Source organism: Neovison vison, chromosome 3 (assembly GCF_020171115.1).
Source record: "Neovison vison isolate M4711 chromosome 3, ASM_NN_V1, whole genome shotgun sequence".
Taxonomy (NCBI): domain Eukaryota; kingdom Metazoa; phylum Chordata; class Mammalia; order Carnivora; family Mustelidae; genus Neogale; species Neogale vison.
Genome location: NC_058093.1, coordinates 218,095,382 through 218,119,661, shown reverse-complemented (window position 1 = coordinate 218,119,661; position 24,280 = coordinate 218,095,382). Strand labels below are relative to the sequence as shown.

The window sequence follows — 24,280 nt, the reverse complement described above, 5'->3', positions numbered from 1 at the left end:
AAGGCAGCCCTCAGCCGAATGAATCCGCTGAACTTTGTTACTTAGACCTGGAAGGGTCCTAACTGCATCCCTGTGGCCTGAGAGGTAGAAGATCCGAAATGTACTGTTTCTCCTGCCTGTGTCTCTTGTACGACCTTCTTCACTGTCCTGTCTGCCCTCTGACGTCCCGTCTGTGGCTGCCATCCACCTGTGCTAACAGGTTCTTAGTCAAGAACAATAGAACCCCAGCTCTGCATATCTTAAGCAAAAAAAAAGAGGTAGTTTTAATGAAGTTTGATACGCACAGACAAGTGGCAACTAAGTGTACAGCTCAGAGAATGTTCCCCAAATGAACACCGTGACAAGCCGTTGCTCCTGCTAAAGAAATAAAACAGGACCAGTGTCCCACATCCCCCTCCAGAAGCCTCCTCCCGTGTCCCCTCCAGTCATCGCTCCGCAAGTGGACCTGCTGCCTTGACTCCTTGCCCCAGTGCTTAGTTTTGCCCATTACTGTGCTTTGTCTAAGTAGACTCACACAATATGTTTTCTTTGTGTCCAGCTTCTTCTGCTCAGTATTGTATGTGAGAGGTGTTTCCAGGCTGTTTGTGTAGTTGTCACGCATTTATTCTCAGGGCTGTGTAATACTCCACCGTTTGGATGAGCCACTGCACAGATAAACCAAATCACCATTGTTTATCCATTCTGGCATGGATGGACACGCCTGGTGGTGCAGTTTGGGGCTTTTAGGAAGAGTACTGCAGACATTACAGTACGTGTCTTTTGATAAACCTCACATATACATACATCCCTAACAGGGAAGCCTAGAGGAGTGGAACGGCGGGATCGTATGTTTACTGATCACTGGTTTACTACTGAATCACATGTATGCTTACTGACGACTTCAGTGAGGTTGAGCATGTTTTCATACATTCTTTAACTATTTGGAGACCCTCTTTTTTTGAAGTATCTGCTCACATCTTTTGCCTACTTCTAACTGGGTTGTTGGCTATACACTTTGCATCTCTAGATCCAAATTTTAAAAAATTTTGAAAAACAAAACAGAACAAAACCAAAAAAGAGCCCTCTGCAAACGCATGGGATTGGCCTGTGTGCGCCTCGGTAGCCACAGATCCCAAAGAACACACGTCAAAGCTTGTTTTGCAGTCACGGGTATTCATTCTGAGATGATGTAGGCTCTGGGAAGGTGCCTTGGCCAGGACTCAGCTGTGCATACCAGAAACGCCCCTGGCTAGGGTTAGCTGAAAGGCTGTGCTGTCTGGGGTTAGGTAGCTTCCTAGTCCCTGGGAGGGCTAGCGGAACAGCTGTGAGCTGAAGGTCATGAGCATCATGGGTCCCAGACTCTCACTAGCTCACCTGGGAGGCGGCTGATGTTGCTGTAGGGAGCCACGGAATCAGGAAGCTGATGGCGATGAATGCCCGCTCCTTCTGTCACAGCTCCTGCCACCTCAGGGGATCACTTTTCTTCTGCTCATTTCCCTCCTAACCTGCTTCCACATTTAAGTCTTGTGTTAATGCATGTCCTTGGTGGAACCTGAATCCTGGAATTTTTGCTGAAGACCATGCTGGGTGCTCCAGCCCTGGTGGAATAGGACAAAGAGAGAGCTCTGAGCTGTGATGGGTAGTTCTGGGGCAGGGCTGCTCTAGAAACAAGAGGAGCCATATGGGCTCCTGCATGTTCTAGGTGGGGCCTGTGTGGAAGGCTGAAATCCAGCCCCAAGGTTGATGCGTAGAAAGAAACCAGCTGAGCTGCATGGAAACTTCTAAAAGGCCATTCCTGCGCTCATCTATTCAAACATCATGTTAGTGTCCTAGGAATTCTGTAAGAAAACCCCACCAGCTGGGTGGCTTCAAACAGTAGAAATTAATATTCTCACAGTTCTGGAGGCTAGAAGTCCAAAAAGAAGGGCTTAACAGGACCATGCTCTCTCCGAATCTTCTAGGGGAGGTGTGGTTCCAGGCCTGGCTCACTTCTGATGTTTGCCAGGGACCCTTGGTGTTCCTTGATTTGTAGATGCATCACGTCCCTCCCTACTGCCCTGTGTCTCTGTGTCTTTCTTCCTCCCCTTAGAAGGACACCAGTCCAGTACTGGATTAGGGCATGCCCTAAGGACCTCATCTTAACCTGATTATATCTTTAAAGACCATATTTCCAAATAAGGTCACATTTGCTGGTAACGGGGATGAGGACTTCAACATATCTTCCTGGGGGACACAGTTTAACTTTTAACACCCATCATCAAGCCAGGCCATGTATGGACCTTCTCCTCTGGGCTTTCCCAGAGCCACACCCCTCCACACCACTGCTCTGGGTTGGTTTAGTTCTCCTTCTAGCCTTTGTCTGGGCAGAGTCCCCTCACCGTTTGAAATTCTGTTCCAGTGTACCTCCTTGATCCCTCTAGGACAGAGAGGGTCATTCTGTCTCCTGAGCTCCCACCACTGGCAACCTATTCTTCCATTTTGAGGTTTTTTTTTTTTTTTTAAGATTTTATTTATTTATTTGACAGAGACACAGGGAGGCAAGGACCACAAGCAGGGGGAGTGGGAGAGGGAGAAGCAGGCTTCCTGTTGAACAGGGAGGCCGATGTGGGGCTTGATCCCAGGACTCTGGAATCATGACCTGAGCTGAAAGTAGACCCTTAACGACTGAGCCACCAGGCACCCCTTGAGTTGTTTTTAAAGCAAACTTTTTATTGACAATATACACACAATATACTGCATGTGTGTAACATATATGCAGAAATGTAGGTAAATTATAAGGTTGCAACTCAATGAATTTTCATAAAGTGAATACTCCATTTTGAATTTATTTTCCTCTGCCTATTAAATAGTAGCTTGCCATTTATAGGCCTTTCTCACAAGACAGAATGTTCTTTGAGGCCAGAAAATGTGTTTTATTTATCTTTATATTTACCCCCTCTCCAGTTTCTAGCACAATTCCTATATATAGTGACCGATAGGAAGTACTTGCTGAATTTGGATTTGGAAGATTGGAGCGGAATTTGCCAATGAATCAGATTCAGCTTGAGCTAGCATTGAATGAAAGTCACACACAAGGCTAAGTGCTTTGCTCCAGATCAGTATCTTTTGTCTTTCAATGGGTTTGCATTCAAATATGTGGCTTGTTAATTTTTTTTTGCCTGTGGACTTTTTCTTTTCTTTATGAAGGTCCTCTAGAAAACATAGCCCAAGGCAAGGATTAGAAAGCTGACACTTGGGGCACCTGGGTGGCTCAGTGGGTTAAGCCTCTGCCTTCTGCTTGGGTCATGATCTCAGGGTCCTGGAATCGAGCCCTGCATTGGGCTCTCTGCTCAGCGGGGAGCCTGCTCCCCGTCCCCCTCCCCCCCACCCCGCCTGCTTCTCTGCCTGCCTCTCTGTGTACTTGTGATCTCTCTCTCTCTGTCAAATGAATAAATAAAATCTTAAAAAAAAAAAAAAAGCTGACACTTAAAAAAAAAAAAGAAAAGGTTGATTTTTTACCTTAGAGAGAGAGAGAAGGGGGAGAACATGCCTGAGCCTGCCCATGAGTGGGGGAAGGGGCAGAGGGAGAAGCAGTATCCCATCAGGGAACCAGCCCAATGCGGGGCTCAATCCCAGGACCCCAGGATCACTATTAAAGCTGAAGGTAGATGCTTAACCAACTGAGCCACCCAAGAGCCCTAAGAGAGGGCTCTTTGTGTGCGAGATGCAATCCCAGGGCAGAGAGGCAGAAACAGGAAGTGGGAGGATGGATGTCACCCCATAGTAAGCTGCGGAGAGACACAGCAGGTCTGGCACATGGACTTCACCGGAAGATATGCAAGGAGAAAACATACCCCTGCGAAATCTGCAGAAGAAAGAGTGGAGGGGAACTTTATCTGCCCCCTCTGTTTTCACCTCTCATTTCCTACTGTGGCATTTCACGAAAGACCAGAAGTGAAGGGACGATTGGGCAAAGATGAGGTACCGACTGAGAGATAGACAGAGAAGGAGGTGGTCGAGGGAATCTGAGAAGGTGCACAAGGTTTGTGTCCAATATGCTCCACACCTTGCGCTACTCAGGTCCACTCGTGCCCTCCCATGGTGTCAGCTCTCCTCCTACGATGTGGGGACCTCCATTCTCCTGAGAGAACGAAGACATCCTTACCCCTTCCATGGGAGGGGAGGTGCAAGTCCAGCCAGTGACAGCATCCTCTTCCGGTGGCCAGCTGGGATTCCCTGGAAGACAGAAGCAAGAAGGCTGCGAGACAAGCCCATTTGCTGCTGCTGAGTCTGTCCTGACACTATAACTAATATTCGTGATCTTCCTCCTCCACCACCTGTTCTAGAAACTCTTCACTCTCTGCTAGCACTTTGGCTGGTCTGTGACGTTTGTCCTGAGGGCTCTGAGTTAGGAACTCAGACAAGCAACAAGGTGTTGCTTTGCCTGTTCATAACCATTAGCAGACATGGAAATACTGAGAGAGTCTCCAGGGAATCCTCCCAACTTGATTCCAGACATCCCCTCCCATCCCCATGTGTGCCACTAACCTCACTCTCCACGGCAATTAGCATCAGTAACCCCAGCAGTACCGTCACTCCCTTTTTGGTCTGTTGGTCACTGTCCCGAGAAGCAGAAAGTGGCCGGGGACTAGTGTCAGCTTCCAGTTGAATGGAAGCCTTATTGTGTTGTGTTTTCCCTTTCCCTGGAAGGAGAACCTCTGACCCAACTGAGCCCAGCTGATGGGGAGCACAAACTCTGCCAGAGGTCATCATGTGCAGTGGTGAGCAGGGCCACTCCCGGACCCACCTTCTGTAATCATACAGGATATGGCCCTAGATATCAGTCGTCAGTTCAAGACATACACTTCATCCTGGAGGATAGACCCTCAAACACATAATATATCTCCTCAGTAGATGCCCCAGCTGAGCCTTCAACAAGTCATTCCATTCTTCTGTCAGGCTGGTGGCTGGTGAGAAACAACATTTCAACCAAGTGAAACTGCCTTGGTTGAAATGTGTGACTCGGCCTGAGGTTGTGTCATATGAGAATCTAGGCCAGCACGTGAGGATTCAATAACTGTGGACTGTAGTGCTGCCAAAGGCAACCCTATTACCAGAAAACATGTTGATTCCACTAAGGAAAACTATCTCAACCCCCTGCACCCCCGCCAAGGTGAAAGTGGCCTAATCTGGTTGGTGGCTTCTTGTGGTTCCCAAGGAGTGGGTCATGCCATGGAGGTTTAGTGTCAGTCCCTCCTACTGGTAGGTTGGACACTCAGCAAGATGAGCCTTGGTGAGGTGGAGGCAAAAAGATGAAGAAAGACCAGGGGAAGATGCAATGTGATGTGAGACTTTAATGGGATGGCCCCCACTTCATAGCATACTGTAGTCACAGAGACTACTCATGTTCTCTGGGCTCATTGATTTCTCCAGAAAGTTTGCAAGGATAAAATATACTTTGGAAAGGTCCCCTGAGGTGCAAAAATCAGGAGACTTTACCTTCCCATCTATTTCCCGCTTGCTACTGGTCATTGTTCAGCCTGTGGGATGCTAACATCTTCTCATTAGTGGGTTGCAAAAATCCAGTCTCTTGATGGCCAGTCAGGAAGCCAGATCCCATACTCTGACACTCAGCATCCCTTCCAAGCCCAGAAATGGAGTGGTGACTCAAGCCAAATGAGGTACCAAGAGCGATAAGAGAAGTAGTTTAGGGACTCTGAGTTGGTACATAAGGTTTGTACTCAATACAGGTGGGTTGGGTTAACTACTAGCCAAAGTGCTAACGTTAACTATTAGAGACTTCCAAGTTCTTTTTTTTTTTTTTTTAAAGATTTTATTTATTTATTTGACAGAGAGAAATCACAAGTAGGCAGAGAGGCAGGCAGAGAGAGAGGAGGAAGCAGGCTCCCTGCTGAGCAGAGAGCCCGATGCGGGACTTGATCGCAGGACCCTGAGATCATGACCTGAGCCGAAGGCAGTGGCTTAACCCACTGAGCCACCCAGGCGCCCGAGACTTCCAAGTTCTGATAGCTGCGGTCATACTCTCATCTCTGCCGAGGATATTGGCCATAAGAACTGGATAAATATTATTTGATTGAGAATCAGTGTGACTTACTTAGAATGATGTTAGTTGTAGTTAACCTCTCTTATAGTTAAGTTTATTGCAGGTGTTCCATAGTTTGTCTCTACTTGTTCTAAATGCTTGAAGTGTCCACCAAATGTAAAGTAATGCCACATAATGAGTTTCTTTTAAAAACAGGCAGAAAATAAATGATCATGTGCTCTGGATATGGGCTCTGACATAAATGGCAGGCCCTAGGACACGGCCTAGTTTGTCTTGAGACATTGAAGATGCCCAGGGCTCGATGACAATAAATAGTTTGGGATTTTTGCACAACTCCAAAGTTCCCCTCTCAGGGCGGGCAGGACAGGAGTTGCCAGTGCAGCTGGCAAACCCAAGTTCACAGTGTGCCATGAGTGGGGCTTAACTTTTCTACCATCTGGGCTGCTGGATCGCCCTAGATGGTCAACTCTCATAGAAGGGGTTGCCTCAGCCAGAGCTCACAGTGGGAGAAACAAAAACTTTTACAGGCAACATGGGTAGGTGCACTACTCCCCAAAAATAGCATGAATTTTAGGAAATGTCCCTGAATTTTAGACCCTTTGGGACCTACTTTGAAATTGAAATTGAAAATTTCCCAAAGTGAAATTTTAAAAAACTGAGTAACAGGACAAAAAACAGGCTACTGGTGGAGAATGGATTAACCACAAAACATTTAAAGAAAAAAGAACAGAGTTAAATTCCAAGACAAACAAATGATTGGACCTTGATGGTTTTAATGTGCCTTTAATTCCTAAATTCACATGTGTAGAGAGAGTAATGCAGAAAACTAAAACTGAAGAATTAATCTCCTTAAGTCTTTTAATAAAAATTAACTCTAGTTACAAAGAGTTACAGCTGAATTTCGATGTGGATGCTGGGTGACTGGTGAAGTTTATCGGCTATATTTTCATTTGCTGAAATCTCCTGTTACTTTTTCATGTCTACCTGTTGTTTTGTTTTTCCAGATTTTGTTTCACAAATTATTGCTCTTTATTGATGTTACACATTTATCTTTGAGAATATTAAGCTTGTATATATTCATTTAAAAATATCTTTCTGATAGATCCATTTTTGTGTGAAGTGATTTATCTGCTTAGCATTTGACTTTGTTGTTTTCTTTGTTAACATTGATTTTCTTCATGGGTTTTGAATTTAGATTTTCAGTTTGTCCTGATTGGGAGATTCTCCCTCCTTCCCTGAGACTTACCTACCACTCTACTCTTCTTTTTCTAGTGATTTTTATTTTATTTTATTTTTTTATTGACATATAATATATTATTTGTTTCAGGGGTCCAGGTCTGTGAATCATCAGTCTTACACAATTCATGGCTCTCACCATAGCACATACTCTCCCCACTGTCCATCGCCCAGCCACCCTATCCCTCTCTAGTGATTTTTGGAGGGCCTTCACCTTACTCTGTGAGGAGCCTAGTCCAGAGCCAGACATTATGGGGGTGGTTTAGGGCTTCTGTCCTTCAGTGACCTTGGGAATATCTCCATCACTGAACCTGAGGGCGAGTGAATTCAAATTTCAGATACAAGATTTCATATTAACTATGGTCCTGGGAAGAGTGCGATGGCACCATTAAAAATTTTTATTTTTAATTTTGAAATCACAGAGTATCTAGGTTGTTAACATGTGGAGATTTGGGGACGTGATGTGCTCCATGAAAACATGGAAACCCCATAGCCTTTCCTCTACCTTATCCTATGTATCTTCCATCTGTCTGTTCCTGAGTTTTGTACTTTTATAATAAACTGGTGATCTACTACTAACAAGAGGAAAAAGAAAAGGAAAAAAAAAAACAGGCTTACAGAAGAGTTGCAAGTACAAAGAGTTCTCTCATATAACAGTCACCTAGCTTCCCCTAACGTTAACATCTTATCTCAGCAGAGTACAATTGTCAAAAGTGGAAAATTAACATTGTATGATACTATCAACTAAACCTCTGACTTTATTGATATATCACAAGTTTTTCTCTAATGTCTTTTTTGAAAATTTTATAATGCAATCCATTCAGTGATTTTCTATTTCTATGATCACATCTGCTTTTATTAAGGAAGATCCGTCCCTTCTTCTATCCCTTCAACTATATACTTACCTCAGCATGGACTCAGGGTATTTATTTTGGTGGGTGGGTTGTAATCCAATACAATAGCCACGGGATAACTTCCAGCCCAGCCCCCATACCACACAGTGGCCAGTCTTCCATATCCTATCTCACTCCAGGTACTACTTTTCCCCTATTTTCTACAGGAATTTCTGTGACTCTTGACCACACCTGCTTCTTTCTTGATGTGAGGCCCAGGAGGCCCACTGTTTTAGTTTTGAGATAAAAGTCTAAATCCTTGGGGCGCCTGGGTGGCTCAGTGGGTTAAGCCGCTGCCTTCGGCTCAGGTCATGATCTCAGGGTCCTGGGATCGAGTCCCGCATCGGGCTCTCTGCTCAGCAGGGAGCCTGCTTCCCTTCCTCTCTCTCTGCCTGCCTCTCTGCTTACTTGTGATCTCTCTCTGTCAAATGAATAAATAAAATCTTAAAAAAAAAAAAAAGTCTAAATCCTTAACACAGTCTGCAAGGCTTTACATTTGGTTCCTATAAAATTTACCAGTGTCATCTTTTTCTCATTCACTCTGCTGTTCTCAGGGCTCCAGCCACATGGAACTTTTTCCTGTTCTCTGAAAGCTGTAAACTCCACTTGGTCTCATGGTGTTTGCCTCTTCGGTTCCCTCTGTCTGGAATATTCACATCCCTCTCCTTTTTGAGCCGAGCCACAGTGGCATTTTTGGTTAATTACTAGACTGTTTAATACGTGAATAGGTCTAACCTAAAAGTCCTTGAACCCCAAAGCACAAGCTTCCAATAGGCATGCCCAGTTTTCTAGTTTTGTAAATTAGAAGGGGTCTCCTTCAAGTGGAAGATGTCAGCACCTTTGAGCTGGAACTCTCCTCAGATATAAACTATGTCATCTTCTCTAGGTAACGTAACCAAAGCAGGAGAGAATCAGAAAAGGCGACGGCTATTCACGTGAAAGCCAAATGCCTTACTGAGTGTCACTTCATTTGACTTTAGAATTGATTGAAGAGGGGTGCCTGAGTGGGTTAAGCAGCTGACTCTTGATTTTGGCTCAGGTCATTATCTCAGAGTTGTGAGATGGAGCCTGGCATCGAGCCCCATGGGCAGCCCCTTTGTTGGGCTCCATGCTCAGCAGGAAGCAGCCTTGAGATTCTCTTCTCCCTCTCCCTCTGCCCCACCTGCAACTCACCTGCGTGCATGCTCTCACTCTCTAAAAATGAGTAAGTAAATCTTTAAGAAAATAGGACTAGTAAAAGAATCAAGAAAGTGACAGATGAAGAATAGCCAGGGGGAATGAAGGAGCATCAAAGGGCCACAGAATTACCGAATGAGCTCCTGTTGCTGGCAGTGTTACGTGCTGACCGATGGCTCCTCCTTTTCCAGCCCTCTCTGTGGAAGGAGATTTGGGACATCGCGAGGGTGCTGAATTTTCTTTGAGTTGTGAAGGGATGAATTCAGCAGATCCAGTCATGATGGTTGCTCTCTGTTTTCAGATACTGGTCACAGCTGGGAGTGTCCCACGCTTTGGTCACCTCAGCTTCCCCTTAATTTGGTACCATTAGCTCCACAATCTTATAACCAAGAAAGGCTTAGTCCCTCACTCAGTCATGAGGTCACACTGCATTAGGCCAGCCATTGCTGTTTCCAGCTCGCTCCTGTTTCCAACTCACTCCTGCTAGGGGGTGCCTCCAAATTCATTTCCTGAGGTTCCAGGTCCCTAATCTTATTTTTAGTGGCAGAGTGTCCTCTGCTCCAACTCTGGGGTTCTGAGACTACAGGTGGGAGGAGGCTGGAGTGGAGTTAGAGGACTACACTGCCTCGCAGGACACTAGAGGGTCTGCAAGGGCTCAGCACACCGCAGTCGTCCCCTGCAGTTGACCCTGATGAAGTCCTTTCCTCTCTCTGCCATCTCCACCCAGCCGAACCTCTTCCAGTCAGTCCCATCCAGCTCCGACTCCATGGTCTCCCCCAGTGCCAAAGGTCTGAGATTCTGAGGATTTGCCCTGAGGCTTTCTTCAGTCTAGAACTATTTAGTTTGGGAGCCTCACTCCATTCCTTCTCTTGCATCCTACAGAAATCAGGGGGAAATGGCCCACACCTGTCGTGGCACCATCAACCTGTCCACCGCGCACTTCGACACGGAGGACTCTTGCGGTATCGTGCTGACCAGTGGGGCAAGGACCTACCACCTCAAGGCCAGCTCGGAGGTGGAACGGCAGCAGTGGATCACCGCCCTGGAGCTGGCCAAGGCCAAGGCTGTCCGCATGATGAGCAGCCACTCAGGTAGTGAGCGCTTGGTGAGCGGGTGTACACGCAGGGCCGTGGGTCTGGAGAGAAGTGGGCATTGAAAGCGTTTGGAGGTGGTGGTGACCAGGAGACCCAGGTCAGTCCAGACCAGCCCTGGAAGGCGGAGCTATGCGTTCACCCTTCCCCTTTAGCTCCACGTATTCTCAGCAAGGAGAGGCTACAAGGTGGTTCTTAGGACAGAAATATTTGTGGTGAGCAGGGCTGTGTGTGTCTTTCTTTGGACAAGTCTGGTTCCTGGACTTCAGCGGACCCTTCAGATGCTGTGGTGCGTGAGAGCCAGAGGCAGAGCAGGGGTGGGAGTGTGGGATCATGCATCTGGCTCTGGGGACAGACTTTTCCCCAGGCCTGTTACAGAGATTGAAAAACCGTTTAGCCAGAGCTGCTGCCTGTGCTTGGGTGGAAGGCCGGCTCAGATATCCGGAGCAAGACATCTAAGTGTTTACTTTCATATGGTCACTTTCTTCATATGCAATGTCTTTATATGATTCATAAGTCAACAGTTTCAAAAGTCCATGCAATAAAGCCTGCCCTTGACCTCCCACCCTGTGATCCCCCCAGGAGGCAACCAGAGCTATCTTGTGTCTTTTACGTATATATTAAAATTGGTACTTATTTTATTTTATTTTTTTTAGGATTTTATTTATTTGAGAGAGAGAGAATGAGAGAGAGAGAGAGCATGAGAGCAGGGAGCCCGATGTGGGACTCGATCCTGGGATCCAGGATCATGACCTGAGCCGAAGGCAGTCATTTAACCGAGCCCCCAAGTGCCCCAGAATTGGTTCTTATTTTAAACTAAACGCAGTCTTCCACCTTGCTTTCTTTCCATTTAGCAATAGATCTTGGAATTTTTTTCCCCTATCAGCATATAAGAAGCTTCCTCCTTGTTTTTACAATAGTCTAGCCCTTGGTTACACAGATGTATCATAGTTTACTGAATCCAAAGCCTGTTGTTGAACACTTAAGTTGTTTATCTTGTTATGACACACTGTGCTGGAGTGAGTAGCCTTGCATTTCCATTTCACATTTGCAGAAGTATAAATGAAGTATCCGTTCCAGGGGGTGGGGTTGCCGGGCCAACACGAGAGTGTCTTTGTAATTCTGAAAGATTGTCAAGCTGCCTTCCATAGGGGTTGTGCTCTCAGATCCCTGTAGCAGGTGCGGGAACTTCTGCTTTCCATAGCCTTGTCCACCGAGAGTGATAGCACAGGTTTCAGATGAGTGAAAACTAGGTCTACACACATGACGAGGAGAGATTGGGAAACTGTGATTCTTCTGAAGTTAACACAAAATGGTGCGTCTTTCCTTAGATGTGTATGGGCTTCTTTTAGGGAGGCAGGGCTCCAGGTGAGAACGAGTCACAGCCTCTGTTCTATCACACAGGCTGGTTAGGGAGACAGTGAGTCGTGAGGAAGGAGCTCTAGCATAAAGCAGGGTGAGAGGGGCTGTGATATCAGTCACCATGCCCCATCCCTAGGCTTGTTGTGGTGGGGTCTCTCCCAGTACTAGCTTCTCAGTGCACATGCAAGGTAATTGAACATGAGTCTGATCTTCTTTTTTGGTCTCACACATTTGGAGCATGGATTCCACCCTCCACCACCCAGGCCCCTGGTGACTATTCCTTGGGGTCAGCATTTGTGTGACTCTGGTGTGTCAACAGTGATGCTGAGCTTGGCAGGGGGTCCCCCAGGTATCACTCCATTTCCCAGTGAAGGAGGATGTTGGGGCCATCTTAGGCAAAGGCTATGCTGAGACCCCAAGTAGCACTCATGCTTTCTGTTCGGAGGTCTTTGGAAAGCCACTGTGGTGACTGCTTGTTAACTCAGCTGGGAGTGCTAGAAATTGCTAAGCCTGGACTTCTTCTAGGAGAGGTTGGGACCCCCCAGAGGGAGTTACCTCAGGCTCACCTTCCTTCATTTCATACCCCTTGGCATAGTCAGGGGCTGGCAACACAGTATATGTCTTTTGTTCCCCAGGGGCTAGCCTCCCAGCTAAGGACAAAGGACAAATATTCAGGTATAGTTTAAAATAGCACTTGCTATATGTTGATGAGAAATGGTAGGATTCCTCTCCTTTGGGTATTTTGAAACATAAACGAACTAATGTATGCGAAGGAGAAGTCTTTAGGAAGGTACCGTACTTTTTATAGAAAGGTTGATTATTTCCTAAAAAATAAGTCTTGTGGTAGCCTTCTCTGCAAGGCAACAGCCTTCTCCCACCATTCTCAGGCTGATGTTGGAGAGTTGTGGTTTGCAACTTTCACATGGAGTCAGTTTCAGGTAATCCTGAAGGAGGGAAGGCAGTCTGGTGTGGTTCTCCTTGACTCTGGCTGGTAGTGACCAAGCTAGGTCAAGGGCACTCCAGGTAGATCCCGGGCAGGTCATCCCAGGACCCATCTATTCCTTTTAGACTGTGGACCATCTCTCATCTAGCAGGAAGCCTACTTCCTGCCTCTACTTGCTTGAAAACATCTGCTACTCTCTAGCTTTTCTGCCACCCCCCCGCCCAGTCCAGGCACCATCCCTTCTCATCTGGAGGTCGGCAACAATCTCTTCCTCTCCAGTCAGTTCTCCAAACCACAGGCAGAATGACATATTAAAAAATAGGAATTTAATCATATAACTGCACTGCTTACAACTCTTGGATGCTACAAACCAACTAGACTTAACAGACATGCACAGGACACTCACCCAACAAAGCAGAAGACATACGTTCTTCTCAAGTGGATGCAAAAAATTCTCCACAGTACACTAAATGTCAGGCTACAGAACAAGTCTCAATAGATTTAAGAAGACTGAAATCCTAGAAGTGTCTTTTCAAACTATAGTGAAATGAAGCTAGAGATCAATTACAGAAGAAACATGAGAAAATTCACAAATATGTAGAAATTAAACAAAACTCTCTTGAACAACCTATGATTCAAAGATGAAATCACAAGAGAAATTAGAAAACACTTAGAGATGAATGAAAATGAAAACACAACATACCAAAATTTAGGGAATACAGCAAAAGCAGTGCTCAGAGGGAAATTTATAGCTATCAAATATACATTTTAGTGTATGTGCTGCTGAAGTGAGCACTCAAATATACATTTTAAAAAGACATAAAATCTCAAATCAATAACCAAACCTTCCATCTTAAGGAACTGGATTAAGAACAAACTAAGCCAAAGCTAGGAGAAGGAAGGAAATAAATATCAGAGTGGAGATAAATGAAATAGAGATAAAAAAACAATAGAGAAAAATCAGTGAAACTGAAAGTTTTTATTTTTTATTTTTTATTAACATATAATGTATTATTAGCTCCAGGGGTGCAGGTCTGTGAATTGCCAATTTTACACACTTCACAGCACTCACCATAGCACATATGCTCCCCAAAGTCCATAACCCAACCACCCTCTCCCCCCCCAGCAACCCTCAGTTTGTTTTGTGAGATTAAGAGTCTCTTATGGTGTGTTTCCCTCCTGATCCCATCTTGTTTCATTTCTTCCTTCCCTAACCCCCACAACCCCCACATTGCCTCACAAATTCCTCATATCAGGGAGATCATATGATAATTATCTTTCTCTTATTGACTTATTTCGCTCAGCATAATACCTTCTAGTTCCATCCATGTCGCTGTAAATGCAAGATTTCATTTCTTTTAATAGCTGCATAGTATTCCATTGTATGTATATACCACATCTTCTTTATCCATTCATCTGTTGATGGACATCTAGGTTCTTTCCATAGTTTGGCTATTGTGGACATTGCGGCTATAAACATTCGGGTGCACATGCCCCTTCAAATCACTGCATTTGTGTCTTTAGGGTGAATACCCAATAGTGTGATTGCTGGGTCGTAGGGTAGCTCTATTTTCAACCTTTTGAGGAACCTCCATGCTGTTTTCCAGAGTGGCTGCACCAGCTTGCATTCCCACCAACAGTTTAGGAGGGTTCCCCCAAAAGTTGGTTTTTGAAACAATCAGCAAAATTTGCATACCTTTCACTAGACTGATTAGGAATAAAAGAGAAAAAAACTCAAATTACTAAAATCAGAAATGAAAATGAGGACATTTTTATTATAAGGACATATTGACCTCACAGAAACAGAAGGATTATGAAACAATACTATGAGCAATTGTATGCCAACAAATTAGACAAAGTAGATGAAATGGACAAATTCTTAAAAACACACAGGTTACCAAAACTGACTAAAGAAGAAATAGAAAATAGTAAGTAAAGAGATTAAATCAGTCCTCAAAAATTTTCCAAGAAAAGTCCAGGACCAGATGGTTTCACTGGTGAATTCTACTAAACATTTAAAGAAGAATTAATACCAATACTTCTCAAACTTCCAAAAAATGAAGAGGAGGGAAACACTTTCTAACTTACTCTGTGAACCTGGCCCTATACCAAAGCCAAACAAAGACATCACAAGAGAAGAAAACTATAAACTATTACCCCTTATGAATAATAGATGTAAAACTCCTCAACACAATATAAGCAAACAAAATCCAACAGCATATCAAAAGGATTATACACCATGACCAAGTGGGATTTATTCCAGGAATGCAAGGACAGTTCAATGTAAGAAACCAATCAGTACAATACAATACATTGACTGAAGGAAAAAAACCCTCACATGATCATCTCAACTGTTGCAGAAAAAGGATTTGACAAAATCCAACACCCTTTCATGATAAAAACATCAGCAAAGTCAGACTAGGAGGTAACATCCTCAACATGATAAAGGGCATTTATGAAAAACCCACAACTAACATCATATTCAGTGGTAAAAAACTGAATGTTTTCCCCTAAGATCAGGAACAAGACAAGGATACCTATTTTCACCATGGCTCTTCTCCATTGTTCTGGAAGTTCTAGACAAGAAAAGGAAATAAAAAGAAAAATTGGAAAGGAAGCAGCAAAACTTCCTATTAGCAGATGACACAGTCCTAGGTATAGAAAATCCCTAAGAATACACACACACACACACACACACACACACACACACACAACTAGTAAAGCTAATACACAAATTCAGCAAAGCTGTAGGGCACCAGATCAACGAACTTACAGATCATAAAATACTGAGGAATAAATTTAACCAAAAAGATGAGATGTTCACTGAAAACACTGAAAACTAAATAAAAAAAATTGCAGAAGAAATTAAAGAAGACCTAAATAAATGGAATGACGTGTTCATGGATTGAAAGACTTAATATTATTAATGTGGCAGTACTGCCCAAAGCAATGTATAGATTCAGTAAAATCCATATCAAAATTCCAACGGCCTTTTTTCTTGGAAGTAGAAAAAACCATCCCAGAGAACCTAAAATAGCCAAAACAATCTTGAAAAAGAAGACAAAGTTAGAGAACTCTTTCCAATTCAAAACGTACTATAAAGCTACAACAATCAAAAGGGGCACCTGGGTGGCACAGTCAGTTAAGCGTCCAACTCTTGGTTTTGGCTCCGGTGTTCATCTCAGCATCACAAGATCTCAAAATTGTGAGATTGAGCCCCACATCAGGCTCCACACTCAGCACAGAGTCTGCTTGAGTTTCTCTCTCCCTTTCCCTCTGCCCCTCCCTCAGCATGCTCTCTCTCTCTAAAAAAAAATAAATAAATCTTTAAGGAAAAAACTACAACAGTCAAAACAGTGTGGTACTGACCTAAGGGTAGACTTGAAGTCAATGAAATAAAATTGAGAGTCTAGAAATATGGGCAATGGATTTTCAACAAGGGTACCAAGGTCATTCAATAGGAAAAGGATAGTCTCTTCCACAAATGGTGCTGAGAAGACTGGGTGTCCACAAGTAAAATGATGAAGTTGGACCTCTACCTGACACCATATACAAAAACTTACTCAAATGCATCAAAGAGGGGCACCTGGGTGGGTCAGTGGGTTAAGCCTCTGCCTTTGGCTCAGGTCATGATCCGGGATCCTGGGATCAAGCCCCGCATCAGGCTCTCTGCTCATCAGAGAAATAAATGAGATAAATGAAATAGAGAATAGAAAAACAAGGGCTCTGCTCTCTGTTCTCTCTGCTCTCTGCTCAGCAGGGAGCCTGCTTGCTCCCCTCTCTCTGCCTTTCTCTCTGCCTGCTTGTGATCTCTCTGTCAAATAAATAAGATATTTTTTTAAGTCAAATGCATCAAAGATCTAAATGTAAGAGTTAAAACCATAATGCTCTAAGAAAAAAAAAGAAGTAAAAATTGATGACCTTGAGTTTGGCAATGGCATTTTAGATATGACACCAAAAGCATAAGCAGCCAAAGACAAAAAAATACATGAATTAGACTTTATCAAAATTTTAAATTTTTGCACACCTAAGGACACTTACCAAGAAAGAGATGAGACAATCCACAGAATGGGAGAGAATATTTGCAAGACAAGTTTTAGATGAGTCTAGAATCCAGGAAATAAACGGATAGAGTACTTGAATAGGTATTTCTTCAAATAAGATATCCAAATGGCTACTAAACATGTGAAAAGATAATCAGCATTGTTAGTCATTAAGAAAATGACAATCAGAACCACAAGACACCACTTCATACCCATTAGGATGGCAACTATCAAAACAAAAATCAAGAAAAGACAACAAAGGAAAGTAAGTGTTGTTAGGGATGTGGAAGATTAGAATCCGCAAACATTGCCAGTAGGAAGGTAAAATGGTGCAGCTGCTGTGGAAAATGTTTTAGGGCTTTCTAAGTTAAACATATACTCATTCATAGGACCCTAGCAAATCCACTCTGAGGTATACACCCCAAAGAATTGAAAGCAGGTGTTCAAACAAAATCTTGTACAGGAATGTTCATAGCATCCATTATCCACAGGAGCCAAAAGGTGAACCCAGTCCTAATGTCCACCATGAGATGAATGGATGAACGGATGTGGTACAGCCACACAATGGAATATTACTGAGCAACAAAAAGGAATGAAGTACTGATACATGTTATTCCGTGGATGAACCTTGAAAACACATTTTGTAAAAGAGGCCAGATACAGAGGCCACATGTTATATGCCTCTATGTATATGAAATGTCCAGACTAGGCAAATCCAGAGAGACTGAAAGCAAAGGAGTAGTTGCCAGGAGCTGGGGAGAGAGGATGAGAAGTGTCTGCTTAGTGGGTACAGGGTTTCTTTTTGGGTCACAAAAGTGTTGGGGAGGTAGAGATGATGGTTGCGCATTGTGAATGTACTGAATAGCACTGAATTATACACTGAAAATGGTTAACATGTTAAATTTTATGAGTATTTTAACACACACACACACACACCATCTCAGGTGACTCGCCAGTGCTCTCAGGGTAAAATCCAATCTCCTTAACTTGCATGACAATCTATGGCCTACTTCCCTCACTCTCTCCCTGCTCACCATCTTCAGCTTCTGCCTCAGGACCTTTGTACTTGCTGGCATCTCTTCTCTGCCTAGAACACACCTGCTCCTACTCTTGGATTGTCTGGTGCTTCTCCTAAAACAGCTCCATGGTAGCATCCTTATTTTTTTCCCTGTGATCAGCCCTCATTAGCGGACTGTCTTGTTTAGTTACTTACTGCCATCTCTTTCATAAAACCTTAGTTCCTTCAGAGCAGAGAGATCCTGTGTTGTCTTATTTCCATGGTGACCTCTGGGCCCAGCCCTGGACTTGGCATTGGGGTCCATGTAGTGAGGGTTTGTTGTGGGGTTAGCGTGTACAGCCACCAAGACACCCTTGTCTGTGCTTGAATTGTCCTTTGGAGAGGAGGCTTGGGGTGCCGTGGTTTCTCTATGTCTGTCACCACTGGAGCAGATGAGGGAACTCATGACATTTAATGTGGAGAAAGGAAGACCAGGCAGAGACGGCTCATATTGAAAGTCTGAAGGGTCAGAGCATGTGAATGAGAATGCAGACTGTTTTTTTGTTTTGGTCTTTTCGTCTTCTTTTTTTGTGGCATTGGGAGACACAGCAGAACCAGCAATGGAAGAGAGGAGACTGATTTCTTCTGAGGCCAAGAAACAAACCAGCATACTCCAAAAGGGAGGGACATGGTAGGGACCTGATGGAAGGTTGCAGCAGAGAGCTGGGCTGGGGGTGGAGGTCCCAAGGGTCCTTCAAGAATCTATGGTTGTCCTTCTGAGCTAACTATGTTTCTTTTGCCATTCACTTTCCAAATTGGTAGAATGTTCTGTGGTACTATGGGCCAGGTGCTGAGCCGAAGAGGGTCAGTTCTGACCTTGGACAAGTCACTGTGTCTTTTGGGACCTCTGTCTCTTTACCTACAAAATGGATGGTTAGTGAGGCTTCTCATTGAGCTCCAGACAGCTCTGGGGCCTCAGTCGAACGAGTGAATATTTCTCGAGCTCCAGATTCCTCATCTTTAGCACTCCTGCTCAGGAACCAGAAGCATTACAGGATAATAGATGGGAAGTGTGTAGTGCTGTGGGCGACCAATTCCATTCATCCCAGCACTGTGGTCAGGGAGTGTGGCCCAGCACTCATAAATCATCCTGCCCACAGCTCATAGCAGAGGATAGGACAGAATCATCCGCAGAAGGTCAAGCACCCAGGGTGTTTGAACAATGAAGGGAAGAAATGCTTTCACTTTTAAAACGACCTACCTCCACCGACAGGTATTTCCCTGAAATGCAGCACAGCAGCTGCAGAGGTCTGCATCCCTGGGAAGAGAGCTGCTCTCCTCTTGGCTGGGGACATGCCACTGGTGGGTGGAGAGGGACGAGTCACGGTCATCTTGGGGGAGGTTCTGTGTCAATCAGGACTCTGGGTGTTGGGACAGTGGCTCTGCCCCAGCTGTGGGCCTTCTGCCAAGCCCAGGACCTGGACACATTCTTGGAGCCCAGCCCTCAGCAGCCCGTGTCTGTCCCTGCTCTCTTGCCCCTTAGACACCTGAAACTTGGCCTTTTGAGCTTTCCAGTTTTATATTTGTGGCCTTAACTTGCTCGTTGTCTGAAATGGGAACCACCTACCTCTAGGCCACAGTAGTTTTTATTAGATTAAAAAATCACCCCCAGTAGACCTCTGCACAGTATGTGCTCTTGTATATTAACCTTTCAGAGGGAACGAACGTCATTCAAATGGCATAGTCCTACATGAACTCAAACTTCACGAACGAGGCGTGACAGTTCCCACGGAGGTTAGAGAGATTTGCAGGTGAATTAGTGCAGTGTAAGGTAGGAGGCTGTCACTGCTGGGGTGGGTGGGAGAGGGAACAACGTCAGGGAAGGCTACTTATAGGAGCTGAGAGCTGAGGTGGGTTTTGAGGGACAGGAGGGTTTGAAATATGGAGATGGATGTGGGGGTGTGCAGGGAAGAAGGAAGACTGTCCAGGCGGTGGGGATGGGAATGGCTGGAGCAAAGGAACGGATGTATTCAGGGACCCTGGGGGTTCTCTGTGGCTGGGGGATGCTGTGTGCATTCCGGCTGTATCCTCCCTCAGCCCAGCAGTCCCCAAAGGGAGGTTGGAGGTCAATCTGGTAGGGGTGGCCTTAGCAAGATCTGGAGCGAGGGCCTCCATGTGGCTGGGGGAACAGGGCTCCTGGAGGGAGGACAGTAGCCAGAAGGGCTGACTGGTTCAGCAGCCAGAGCACAGATTCCCTCTGCCTGTCCCGGGAGGCCTAAGCCCCTTCGGTCAGCAGCAGAAGCCCCCACACAGCAGAAGGAGCTACTTTTGGCCCAAGGACCTTGTATCTAATGGTTTGAGGACTTTAGTTAATTTGACCCCTTTGAGAAGGGGTTTGCTTAACATCTGCCATTGGGCTCATCCCCGGGAAGGGCTGATTTGCCTGCACCCCTTCAAAGGGAAGGGAATTGCTTACACATTATTTCAAATTATGATTTGAAAGCAGTGAGGCACCATGTCCTGTCAAATCCCTATAACCCAATGATCTTTTCTCTAGTCAATTTGTATTCCCTGTTTTGCTTAGTGAAGACCCCCAGATTTCCTCCTGCCTATGTGTTTGGGGTCCCTTGTTTGAGTTTACTTATCCTTATTCATTACACTGAATTATGTCATGTTGAATAGGCCTCAAGAGATCAGAAGCACAGAGCCCTTACAAAAATGACACTGACATAGTTATCGACTCTTTCTTTCCGCTATTTGAGGGAAAAAAGATTTTTCTTTTAACCTTTTTGTAAATAATCACTAAAGAAAATGGACTTCAGCCAAAAATTGGTCGGGCTTCTCCAAGTACACAATGGGAGCTCAGACTCTCTAGATGTTGTTTGTTCAGTTAATGCTCCCTCCGTTTATGGTGCTTTTTATTGTTGACACCAGGCTTCTTTTCTGTCTGTGAAAGCAAGCAAGCAGTCCAGCAATGTGAGGTTGCTTGAAGTCGAGATGTTCCTTAAAAGAGTAAAGTGCATGCATTTGTCACCAAGGGCTCTTGATTCGTATCCTTCTGTGTCCCGGGGACTGAGCTGTGTGTGGGGAACTCAGAGATGAACAGGCCCAGGCCTGGACCCAGCCTTGGAGGAGCTCTCTGGTGGGGATTGAGAGTAGGCTGCTGGGTGCCCCTGACCCTTCGGAGGAAGAGAAGAGCTACGCCCGAGGTGTCCCTGAGGCCAAGGACACAGGGATACCTACCCAGAACCCAATGTGGGAAAAGGGACCTGGCGGTGGATCCAGCAGCCACCCACCTCAGGCCAGTACTCCCACAGGAGGGGGCAGAGGACATGGGATGGGGGGGGGTAGGCTGAGCACCCCCATCAGACGGGGCAGGTTGAGGGGCCTTCCACAACAGAACAGTGGAAGAAGGGATTATGGGACAGGGCCATTCAAGAACATTCTCACTGGAACTGAGAGCAACAGCAGGCATGGATGTGGGGTCCACCATGATGGTGTACTTTGACCCTGCACCTCCTGGACTCTAGGCCACATGGCTCCTCCCTCCCTAGACTTCTCCCCCTGCTCCTCACTCACACCCTGACCTGTTTTGTGGCCAGTCCTGCTCCCCTTCCCCTGTCCTTAGTTCTTTCTTGGAAGCTCTCTTTCAGCCTCCCTCATGGAAGGCTGCCTCTGGTGCTCACCAGCCCCGGGTATGGCTGACTCTTTTACCTGGAGCTGTTCTGCAGGGCTCCCACTGCTCACCTCTGACCTCCTGCCACTTCACTGGAAGAGGGGTGGAGGGAGGGTCTAGATAACTTGTCCAGCCCTGGCATCATCTTTGTTTATCTCCTAAGGCTGTCCCCTCTGTTGGTTCCCACCTCTAGGAAGCCTTCCACTGACGTATTGCCATTGCTAACCACGTCTTGTTCCCCCCATCACTGATTGTCCCCACATCTGCCTTCAAGCTCCTGAAGGTCCTTGTCCTCTGTTTTTTTTCTGTCCATCCAGCCTCCCACTGTGCAGCCTTCCCCATGGGTCTCCTGTGTGGCCCCTACCTTGCCAGGCCCTTTTTGGCTTCTTGACCTTTTAGCACAACCGACCTGCCAAACCTAAGCTGTGATCATCCTGCTTGTGTCCTCCCGTGGGCCTCTGCCCAGCTGCCGTGGAACACTGGAGACAACGTCTACACCTGTGTAAACCACAGCCACTGAATGGTCATGCTTTCTGCTCCAGGCAGTGTGCCAGGCCCGGGGATCCCGAGAACAGCCAGAGCGCAGAGCTCTAGGAGGCTGGTCCCTGGGGCCTCAGGTGAAGTCTGGGGAAGCTCATCAGGGGAACTTCCAGCAGAGCTGGAGATGGGCAGGGACTCCTGTCACCAGAAAGAGCAGAGCCCACCACCCTTTCAGGACAGTCTTTCCTTCATCTCAGATTTACAAGATTTTCCTCTTGTGTTATTAGACGAATCTGTGTGAGGAAGTACATGGAGTCTTCTGATATTCTGATAAGGAGACAAGCGGTCCCTGGACTGGGTGACTTACTCTTTCAGCAGCTTCTGAAATGTGAGCCTCGTTTGACAATGGAAGGCTTTATCTGATGTCTGCAGCTGCCATCTGGTGGCCGGATGAAAGCCTTTCTGTGGTTGTGTTGTGCGTGCTGGGGCAGCTTGCATGTGTGCCTTTGTTCACTCGCTTGTCTTTTTTTAAATTTAATTTATATTTTATTTCTTTATTTGACAGAGAGAGAGACACAGGGAGAGAAGGAAAACAAACAGGGGAGTGGGAGAGGGAGAAGCAAATTTCCTGCAGAGCAGGGAGCCCGATGCGCGAGTCGATCCCAGGACCCTGATCAGGATCATGACCTGAGCCGAAGACAGACGCCCAGAGACTGAGCCACCGAGGTGCCCCTCACTTGTCTTTTTAAAAAGGTCCCTGTGGGGTCATCAGAATGTGGTACCTTTGGGGAGAAGAACACAATCAGGAGAATGAATTTACATCTAGGTAGCCCCCGGAGACGGGCAAGTCACCAGGCTAGGGTCATGCCCATCTCCAGCATTTGCCTCCTCCCCGCTCATTCATCCAAATCTTGGCATCTTGGTGCCCCTGCTGGGATTGCTTCCCATCATCTTAGCCCTCAGGTTCACCAGAGCCCTCAGCTGTGGAGCTTGTCTCCAAGTTCCAGGGTCTTGTCCTCTGGCTGGCACACCCTTGTGTCTTCAGCTGTGCCTTGGTATCACAGATCCCATTTGCCTTCTCCACAGAGCTCCCTCTGGACCCTGGGGCTCTGGCTCAGTAATTTGAAGTCAGAGTCTGACTCCTTTTTGGCTTCCACAGCAGCTACCTTCTCAGTACACTTCTAGACCTCTGGCTCCTCCTGTAGCAGCTGCCTTCCCTTTTCTTATTCTCCCTTGCTTGACTGGGCCCAGTATCTGTCCCCCAATCGCTACTGAGAGGGGTCTTCCTCCCTCGCCTGATTGCCCAGCTTCCATCACACCCACATGTCCTCCGCCAACCCATGGGGCAGCCTGGGAACCAGACAGCCCTGGGCTTGAATCCCAGCTGTGCCATTCACTAGCTGGGTTACTTCAGCTAAGTCGCTTGACCACTCTGTGTCTCTGTTTCCTTACCCTGAAAGTGTGTTTATTGATAAAGACCTCTTAAAGTTGTCGAGAGGAATAAATTAAATCATATTACAAACTGCCCAGCTCAGCAACTGGAGTGTGATGGCTGCTCAGTTGACAGTAGGGAGGCTATCGCTCTTTTGGTAATGACCCTTCAGTTCTGCACATTCTGCCTTCAGGCAGGAAGTAGGGCCTCTTCACTGAGCCAAGGTACATATGACACACAGCCAAGTTCTGGGGGCAAGTCTCTCAACCACATAGATTAGCACACCCTCAAACCTAGGGCTTCTGCTGGGCCTTTATCAGTGTCTGTCCCCCCAGCGTGGGTCCCCTGACAGCTTACTTTCCCATCTTCCAGTGGCTCTTGAAGTCCTTGCCACTCTATATACCCTCATTACCCCAGCAAAGCACCTTGCCTCCTTCTCATTCCATAGAACAACAAACTCAACCTTCGGGACCACCTCAGACTTGGCCACCTCCAGGCATCCACCCCTGTGTGACTCCAGTGGGACCTGGTTCTGCAGCTATTCTCCTGTCTCCCCTGTTTCTCCTGACCCACTGCCCACTGCCTCAAAATCACCCTCGTCATAGTCTTAGGTGACCTTCCAGATGTGGAAGTGGGACCAGTTGTAAACCCAAGTGTCCTGCCCTCCTTCACCTCTCACGTTCAGCTGTCATGCGATCCTGTGAGTCCCAGCCCCAAGCAGTCTTGCGTCTGCCTGCTGCCCTTCATCTGTATGGCCTCCCAGATTCAGGACTCCAAAGTCTTCCATTAGAGACTCCTCAACAGCCAGATGAGTCTTCTAAATGGCAATTCAGCTTGATTCTAGTCCTCAGGAGGATGAAGTGAGAGCACTTCACTTTGTGCATCTAGAAAACCTGCACAGAATGCGTGGGGCAGCTATATAAGCACCC

General features: G+C 46.1%; 1 protein-coding gene across 1 annotated transcript in view; it reads left to right on the top strand.

Annotated features, from left to right (window-relative positions):
- OSBP2 (oxysterol binding protein 2) overlaps positions 1-24,280 on the top strand; it is a 158,066-nt gene that overhangs the window by 22,078 nt on the left and 111,708 nt on the right. Inside the window, exon 2 of the mRNA XM_044243906.1 lies at positions 10,210-10,418. Coding sequence (XP_044099841.1) covers positions 10,210-10,418 — 209 coding nt within the window. The remainder of the gene's footprint in view (positions 1-10,209; positions 10,419-24,280) is intronic.